The sequence below is a fragment of the Chiloscyllium punctatum genome, chromosome 17 (genome assembly GCF_047496795.1).
Source record: "Chiloscyllium punctatum isolate Juve2018m chromosome 17, sChiPun1.3, whole genome shotgun sequence".
Classification (NCBI taxonomy): Eukaryota; Metazoa; Chordata; class Chondrichthyes; order Orectolobiformes; family Hemiscylliidae; genus Chiloscyllium; species Chiloscyllium punctatum.
This window is the reverse complement of record NC_092755.1, coordinates 90,594,572-90,604,243: the sequence shown is the minus strand read 5'-3', so window position 1 is coordinate 90,604,243 and position 9,672 is coordinate 90,594,572. Positions and strand designations below refer to the sequence as shown.

At 41.0% G+C, this 9,672-nt stretch overlaps 1 protein-coding gene across 3 annotated transcripts in view; it reads right to left on the bottom strand.

The window, feature by feature from the left end:
• Window positions 1–2,841: 2,841 nt before the first annotated feature.
• Window positions 2,842–9,672, bottom strand: part of kctd10 (potassium channel tetramerization domain containing 10) — a 33,766-nt gene continuing 26,935 nt past the window's right edge. For all 3 annotated transcript variants that reach the window (XM_072587865.1, XM_072587864.1, XM_072587862.1), the window contains exon 7: window positions 2,842–8,637. In XM_072587865.1, the coding sequence (XP_072443966.1) occupies window positions 8,419–8,637 (219 nt within the window). In that variant the 3' untranslated portion in view covers window positions 2,842–8,418. The remainder of the gene's footprint in view (window positions 8,638–9,672) is intronic.

Genomic DNA, 9,672 nt, shown 5'->3' with positions numbered 1-9,672 from the left:
CATTCTCCTGTGACTATGACCTTACTCATCCTGTTACTCATTCCACTTACTCATTCCACTAATTGCCTGTAAAAACTGTTAATGCTCTAGATATCGGCAAGAAATGCCCCTACACACTCCCAACTCTCTGCTTTGGTTTAGCTGCTCCTGTGTTTTGTTAAATAATAAGATAATGGATTCTCACCCAGGAATACAATAATGAACCTGTTTTCTGTTGTGCAATCATTCACATTTGATACTTACAGTAATTTGAATGATAGTATTGTTAATTTATTGTGATTGTGCAAATATCAAATTTATTCTCTAGCTCAGTCACAGCTCCTTCCGATATTAATATCAATTAAAACAGACATGGTAAAATGTATCCTCAGCTTCTCTGGTTTTAGTAATTTAACAAATTATGGAATAACGATTATTTTCTCTTCCACTTTTTCTTTTCCAGCCAAATTTCTCTTCTCTGTTTCTGTACCCAATGGTTGAGTTTGGTTCTCATGGGGATGCTGGCTATTTTTTAGTCCTTTGCCCAAATGGTATTTCGAGGGATGGAAACTTTGGCACACAAAGTTCACCAGGTGCATTTGGGCATAGCACCAGCAAAATCCAATCTTGATCCTTCCTTTCGTCACTGGATGCCCACTTGTCTATGATTCCAGCAGGAATTACAGAAACATTGATTCTGAAAGGGTCAATGTTGAAGACTGCAATAAGCTTCACCCAATCTGATGATATCATAAAGACTTAGGCAGAGAATGTCTATTAGGGAAGGAAATCTGCCATCCTCACCTGGTCTGGCCTACATGTGACTCCAAACCCATAGCAATATGGTTGACACTCAACTGCCCAATTAGGGATAACCAATGACACCTTATCTCATGAATGAATTTTAAAAAATGGGAAGGCAGACACCTTAGGATCTTGTAGATCAATCCTTGGCCTCCCACTAGTCTTAACAACAATGTCTAACTTACTAATGCAACTTCTACCTGATTGCTATCAAGCAATAAACTACATCTTGTTTAAGACGAGAGCCTATGTTAAGACTTAGTCGTATTTCCACTCCAGCACCATGTCACCCAGTTGACCTCAGTTAAGGATGGAGGCAGCAATTATGTAAGCCACAAGCTGATGGCGGTTGGCATCACAGTAAATACAATCGATAACCAGTGGAATGATCCCCTTGCTTAATGAAATTCAAAGTAAGGTTGAGGAACAGAGTCTCGTCCTTTGAGTAAGGCACATCACCACCTCTGGAGACAACACTGGGTTCAACAAATACAGATCACAGCCCTGGTCTCCACTTGACATCCTTCTGCTTTTATGTTCATTCTCCTTTTGCTTTCGTTGTTGGACAGCAGCTGCTTATCATTCTGCCTTTCACACCTCCTCTGAACACATAGAAACACAGAATCCCTACAGTGCAGAAAAAGGCTATTCAGCCCATCGAGTCTGCATTTCCACCCAGGACAACTCCTCTATCCTATCCCTGTGACCCTGTACCTAATCAAGGCAACCCACCTAAGCTGCAGATGCCCGGACACTATGGGTAATTTAACCTGCACACCTTTAGACTGTGGAACATTTTCCTATTTCGTATTTGTTTCACGCTAATTGGTCCTGTAGTACCAACCTGTGCGCACTCCCCTTTCCCATCCAAAGATAGATCTTCCCCTTTCTGCTTTTCCTCCCCCTCCCCCATCCATTTCTTTAAAACCTATTACATTTTGAACTTTTCACAGTTCTCACAAAAGGTCATGGGCCGTAACTGTGAACATTTCCTCTCAGCGTAGATGCTGCCTGAGCTGTTGAGTAGTTCTGGCATTTTGAGCTTTTTTTAAAAAAAACAGCTGATTGTTTGCCAGATCCACAATCTCCTGCTTTTCAATTATGCCTTTCTTAGCCAAAGGTGCTCAGTTTGATTGCAGTCCTCCTATTAGGGAGTTCCTTCTCTCAGAAGGTAGATAATCTGTGAATTTCTTTATAGCAGACAGCAGTCGAAGTTGTAAGTATATTCAAGGCTGAGTTAGATGTCTCATCAGTAAGGTAATACAGGGTTATGAAAAGTGCAAGTTAAAGATAACCAAATCAGCCATGACCTCAGGTGAATACCCAGCAGACTCAATAGGCCAAATGGCCCACCTCAGCTCCTACACTGTACTCAGCAGCAACTCACCAACATACATTTGACAGTATCATTCAAATGTGCAACCTCTAATCCTTGGAAAGATACTTGAGAACAGTTCAGTGTGCAAATCCCTTTCAAGCCACACACCATCTTGTTGCTGGGTCAAAGCCTTGGAAATGATTTCTTGACAGCACTGTGCTGTACCTGCCCCCAATGGACCAAAGCAATCAAAAAACACAGCACCTTGTGAGGGCAGAGAGACGGGAGATAAATGTTAGCCTAGCCAGGGACATGGACATCCCATGAAAGAATGCAGTTGAAATTAATGCAGGAAGGTTCAGGGACCATAAAAAGTAGCAAATGCCTAGATGAATTCAGCCATGATGGAGGTGGATAACATTCAGCCATGGAAATCATGCCATTTTGTTGTTGATCTTGACTTGAGGGCAGATGTCAGTCTCAAGGTTGAAAGGGATACCATGATTTTGAAGAGATTTTCCATACAATACACTGGACAGCAATAAAGAACACTGGCTGCTTCCAGCTCCAAAAACTGAAGCACAAGAAAATCGTTCCCATCGTGCAGGAAGTACAGAATCTATTTTAATTGATTGGGAAGTGATATCAGAGAAAGTAGAACGTGTCAAACCAACAGGCAAGCAGAGTAAACAGAACATGTACACATCCTCATTTATAGACAGGCAAGAGATTTTTATAAATATAGTTTAAGCTTTATTTACCTTTTATTTAGCTAAATAAAGTGGCAGAGTTTTACAACTGTACAAAATACAGACTTTTTTCAACAATGCACTGATATTATAAAAATAAAGATGGATTACAACAGTATATGCTTTCATGACATTGATTCAAAGGCAGTTCAAATATGTGAATGTAGCTCAAATTAAATAGGTACTCATTTTAAACAAAAAGAAATAAACAGACAATTAATCGAACACAGATTAATTGAAAACAGATTGAAAATTCTTTACAGATAGCTGTGCTGGTGAGACTGGGCTTACAAATGCAATTCTACCCTCTGATTGCTGTGATACTGCCTTGAAATCAGTTGTGTTCAAGTAATTTTTAACACACGTTTTGGTCATGACAAGGAGAGATATTAGTATTCGGTAATAATGCATACTCCAAACGGTTCCAGATCAGATATACCAGTTAGATGTAGAACAAAGCTCTATCAAGCTTCGAGACTTACATCGATAGGAGTCCTGCAATACTGTGTAATGTACAGTGAAGCTCTCTTTGTTCATCAGAAACGTGCCTCAGGAGAGTACTGCCCTTTGCACTGAGGTATATCTATTCACTATTCAAGGCAGTCACTCAGTAGTCTGAGTACAGCCACCAATTATAGACACAGGGATCTTCCCAAACTCATTACATTTATTACCCTGCACCCAGGACTAATTTCACAATGTTTGAACAAGCTTTATCCTTGGTTCATAAAACACTGTTACTGCTTCAGTTTGGATGTGATCAAAAGATAGTACGTTTGAAGGACAGTGATAACTTAACTAATCACCAGAATCCGATTGCTAAAATTGAACCATTAACCAAAATGATACCACTGGAACTGGAGTGAAGAATGGAATCCAGGGGGCAGGCAAAGAATGTGCTCAGAAATTGTGCATAAGCATGCTTAATATCCTTCAAAATACTGCATCATGGCAACATCTGCAGAAGATTCTTGCCTTTAGCTTTTGAAAATCTCTCAAGCATCTCTGATGAACCACTTTCCTTAGAACTTCTTCAGGGATAGATGACATAGGTACCAGGGTTATACATTGCACTGCACCCTGAACAAAGGCAGGGACAGTGTGATATTCACTGATTGTTTGTGAGAGATGATGATGGCAACTCAGTAATAGATGTCAAACTGAGGAAATGAGGGTGTCCCAATGTGGAACAGAAACAAGAAACTAATGTTCAGTCTGTAGGACTGGCTGCTGCCAATAATCTCAACGCAGGACCCCCCCCCCGCTCTCGATTTAGGAGACTGCGTCCCTTTAGGGATTGCTAGTTAGGCCACATCTTTCCCTGAAAGTAACTGGCGCCCTGGCCTTGACGCCTGTATCAAAATGTCCAGCACTTCACTTCCAGTGTTTAATGTCTGTCTATATCCCCTCCCTGATACTCAGTGGCCTGGTGTGTCATCAAATTTTTAAGCTGCTGCAACTATTTTTCTGAATAACTTGCACTGCATGTTTTCTTTGAAACATTGCATGGCTGTGACCAAAATTTGACATAATTAATAATTTACAAACGTCAGTAGGATTGCGGTGGTTGATAATGTAGGGTCTTCTTAATCAGCTTTGCAAATTAAAAAATCAGATGTTACAGATAGTTACAGCTTCGCAGAAATACTCAAACTGAGAGTCATCAGGAGCAAACTGCAAGAGCTGAAGTGAAGCCTGCACCAGAATAAACCTGACAGAGTTAAAGGGTGCACTGGCTGGGCACTGGCAGCAAAATCAATTACAATCCCTCGAATATGGATGCGATATTTCAGAACATTTGCACTGGCAACTAACAGTAGAGGTTTATGCAGATAGAAATAAAGAGAAGCTTCAACAAACTGATCCATATGATCTTCATCTCAGTTCTCAGATTGCAGTTTGAATTTAGTTCTAAAGGCTTGGTTTAGTCCAAATCAAGATGCAAAGAGCTGCCACAGTGGGGTTTAATAACAGAAAGGTGCAGCGTTATCTGTTTAGTTGAAGCATTTCAGATGAGAATCAGACAGGAAGCTATACTGCAATCTCTCCCCACTCTCAGAGATATAGTTTTTAAGAGCTGCCCAATTCAGTCCTTCTGAAGCAACATATTTAATTAAACACTGTAAGGATTCAGGCAGCAAAGCACCAGTGACCTATACAAGTCCTCCCACAACCCTAACATTTAAATGGTAAAGAAAAGTAGTTATCTGACAATCTGGAAATATTTTCCAATTTTCTTTTAGTAATGGGCAGTAAAATTATTGTCATTTTAGGTATGGGTATTCTGACTATAGTTTTAAACTCAAGTAAAATCCATGATGCAATATTTATACGACACTTCCATTAATTTGATCATATTTACTAAGCCGACGCATTCCATTCCAGTTTCTAATGGCCCCGAAACGAAAAGGGAAGGCAGTACACTACCTCAAGCCAACACTGAAGTGTCAACCTGGGCATGTGGTCATGGTTGACATTCATAGCATTCCCCACAAAGATAATCCTGCACTTAAAAAAGCGATTACAAGGAGTTGCATTTAAATCTTAAAATCACTGGCAGCCAGAAGTCGATTAAGTCCATAGAAAACACTGTCTATTATCAGGTCAGATAAAAACTGGGCATGAGGTATGTTTTTCGGTCAATGAGAAGCCCCAATTAAGCTAACATATGGGTGCTACTTTCACTGATTAGGAACGTAATGCTATAGACTCAAGGAGGAGTGGGCTAGGACTGAAGCAACTGGGAAAAAACTCCTGGCTTTTTTAAGGAAGACACAAACACAGTGGCTATACGAACAATGGAGGAAGGATAGACTGATTAACAGTCCCATATAGGTAGCTAAACTTGCTGTATTTTTAGCATTTTGTTGCCAAAGAGTTGCTGTTCTGCATCTTAGGAGAAGTGAGCTAAAATGCTGGTGTTCGAGTAACAGAAAATCCCTGGCCCCAGTGATTGAGGAGAATAGGGATTATTGTTGGTAAGTACTTCCATTTTACAAACTAAACTCTATTTCATATCAAAATACTGAATCAGTGAATTGGTGAAAAATCAGCACTGAGCTAACTGCTTTCATTAAAAAGTATAACTTATAATACACTGCTGGATAACAATACAGGCCATTATCCCTTTGTAACCAACTACAGACCTCATGTGAATTTAAACTCATTTGTCCCCTCACAATGTGATGTTCAACAAACAGTGCGACAGATAGAAATCAGATCAGACAGTAAACCTGAAGGTTGTTCAGCTGGATTTGACAGACTTGCACTGTGGACCAAGTTTATTCTAAAGGTCAATGTTCTTAAAAAATGAGGTAAATTCATACCAACGTGCACATATCTCTGCCCTGATATCGCACTTTGTACAAACAAGGGTTGTGAGAGCTCTGAAGAGGAGGCATATTGGCCTAGAGATGTTAACTGTTTCTCTCTGCAGAGATACTGCTAGACCTGTCGAGTTTTTCCAGCACTTTGTTTTGATTTCAGACTTCCAGCATCAGCGAGAATCTACTTTTATTTTTAATGCTCCTGAGAAACTTTGGATTCATCACCTTAACTGACCATCAATGAGTGAACGAATGGGCATCACCTCACTGTACCTAACTCAAAAGGCTCTTTACAACAGAATCCAGATTTGGTAATCTACAACCTATTGTTTTTCTGTGTAATTTCTTCTTGCCCCATGGTCCAAATGGTCAAAGTGTAAAACTCCACTGCTCTTTAAAAAGCCAACATGACAAGCCTGAAACCGATTTCCTTTTGCTGGTAAATTATGGTACATGGGCAGCAGTAACAAAACAAAAGCTTTAACATTTTACAAACTGAGCTGTGGGAGCAGTGATGTGGTATGGATTCAAGAAAGGAACGTGCATACCTCAATAGTTCGCCCTCAGGTAACATTGCTGTCTTATTCATCATCCCCGGGATGAGTTCCTCTGGCTGATTAAATAGAATGCCTCTGACATGAGTAGGCACAGCATCACCCACACTAATACAGCAGCACAATGTGGGCAATACCCGCACAGCACATGACCCAACGTCCAAACTCCACACCAATCGCATCCAAATTGCAGGATGTACTCTATATGCAAAGCAGCATCACTAGCTTTAAGCAAATAACCAGATTTAAGGGTCTGGGGGAAGTGTGGTGAAGTGGGGTAGGGAGCAGCAGGGGGCAGTGAGGGAAGGGAATATTTAATACAAGTGCCAATGCCATAAACAACTGTTGAACTTTGAGCCAAAATATATAATCATTTAAAGAGTTACATTGTTCTGTAATCTGTTTTGATCAGGAAGAGAAACTTACTGTGTGCTTGGCAGAAATCTAACACACATTTGAAAGTAGAAATGATGTAGATAGCTGCTGTTCCACCTGATATCAGCATACAGTGAATGATGGTCACATGTTCTTCATGTCAAGACAAATCCAGACAGTCCAAGAGATTACACTATAGAGCACAAGTACATTCTGAGCTCATGCGCGTTCTGCACGTGATAATAATCAGCTCTTCCATCAACCACTGCTGTTTAAAAAACACCTCAAGAAATACCTGCCTAATAATGACCAAGTGGCAGCTCAGGAGTCAAACTGACATAACACATGACAACAAGCTGAAACTGGAACAGGCCAGAGAGAAACGGTGGGAAGGGAGTTGAGTGCTACAAGTCAATTGTGAGTGGGCTTTGGGTAGAATATTTTTTAAAAAGTCCTCTTCGTTGATCTTCAACGAACCGAGAAACATCAATTATAGTTTCATCTATACCTTAGCAAGAAGAGCAACTGATTACAGCTCTCTGGGATGCAAGGAAATGCAAGAACTGTGAGAAGGGTCTCCTCATTAAAAATTACCATGTCAGTGTATAAAACACAAAAGGCCAGTCTACTCCATGAAAAAAAATCCTAATTCTGCTTTGATAGGACGGAAGGAAATTAAACATTGCTTAGTGATATCTGTAATTTATCAATAAAAAAGAAAAGCTATTTTTATGAAGGAACAGTGCCCAAAGGTGGAAAGACACAACAGGGCCAGCATCTTTCTGAAGGACAGGTATCAGGATACTGTTCAGCACACAGCGAACAGTACTCCTTCCTTTCAGATGAACCTGCTGTGTCTCTCCACAATTTTCAGTCAATTGTGATCACTGCTCCACTAGATTGGAAGAGTTACTTTTGGAAAAACAATGAAAATAAATTAACTGTTCAGTTATATTTTCTGTGAAGAGTAATAGTTGAACACATTCTGTACAATTTAAGAAGTGCATTGCCTCTTCAATAATTACAGCACTGTGTAAGGCTAGAGTCTAACCGTGTAATCGGGATACCCAGGCTACATTGTGCAGCGTGTCCATTCTTTAGCACTCCACGTATTGCACATCATGAGTTCTTCAGCCTGGCGGAGTTTTACCGATTGACGTTAATCTATTCACTATTCTAAAACGTTATAGGAACCTCATTTTGTGATAAAATTGTCTCTTCTCTATCACTTTCTCCGGGGAAAGTAAGGAGAAAAGGGTTCAAAAGAGTAGGACCTATGGACAGACAGACAGACAGACGCCGAGCGGTTCCTCTCACTGATGGAGGTGTGATCGGTCATCTGGCCGCTTGATGTGAATCCTCCGAACCCGTTCAATCCTATCCCGCTCTTCCTCTTCCTCGAGGTGATGAGACCGACCTGCCGCTCCTCCAGTCGCTTCTAACAGTGCGTTATCCGGCCCACGCCCATCCTGAGTCTCGTACAGTAAAATATTCAGGGTCTCTTCATAGATTCGAGCTTCAGGGAACTCAACCTGTGGAAGGGACAGGTCGTCAATCCACATGCGCGCACACACACACACCTCAACAGCAGCGAATTCTAGCAACTCAACAGCAGTGTCTCAATTCATTTTCTTCACCCAATAACGAGCAAACATTCCTTCACTATCAGGGTGATGCCTGTCTTAGTGAAATCCTGTGCATGAATCTTCTATTCTTTTAATCAACCTGTGCAGACATGTTATGACACAGCTCTGGAACAGCTGAGATGTGAACCCAGGTTTTCTAGCTCAGAGGTAGGGACATTAACACTGCGCCTCAGCAGACCCCAAATGAATCTTCTATTGCTTAGCTCATAAGGAGCACTGTGGTATACACTGTGGAGGCCCTGATAACTGGGACCTTAAAATGAATAACAAACAAACATTAGACTTTATATTTATACAGAGCTTGGCATGAGTTCCTCATGTCCCAAGATGTTTCACAGCAAATCAAGTTACTATGTAGCGTGGTCACTGCTGTAATGTAGTAATCACCAAAGTGCACACAATAACGTCAGCTCTGAGATAATGGCCAGATAATCTGTTTGCAAGTCTGGATGAAGGACAAACATTAACCAGGGGCACTCTCCGGCTTTTCTGCTAACAGTCCCATAGGATTTCCTCTGAACATGTCGACAGTTTCATATCACTTTCATACTTACCGCACTTCAATATAAAAAAGGACAAATGCAGTACAGTAAATGTGAAATAGAATAGAAAACATGGGGGGTCAAACAGGAAGGCGAGCTGATGTCTTGGTCAGACATTTCCCTGGGAACTCTGAAGGGCCATCTCTGAGCTTCTGCCTTCAGGTGTTAAGCGAGTTGCTGTGCAGTTCCAGCACTTTCTGGCTACATCACTTTTCCAGTGCAGCACAACTACAGTGAACTGAGCTTCCTGTACAATAAGAGGGTGCAGTCAAAAGTAGACTGTTTACTTCAAGGGATCTTGCTACCTACCCCAGTACATGAGCTGTCTGGATCTCTCATTTACTGAATGGGTCACTGATTAATGGGACGTGTTATCATG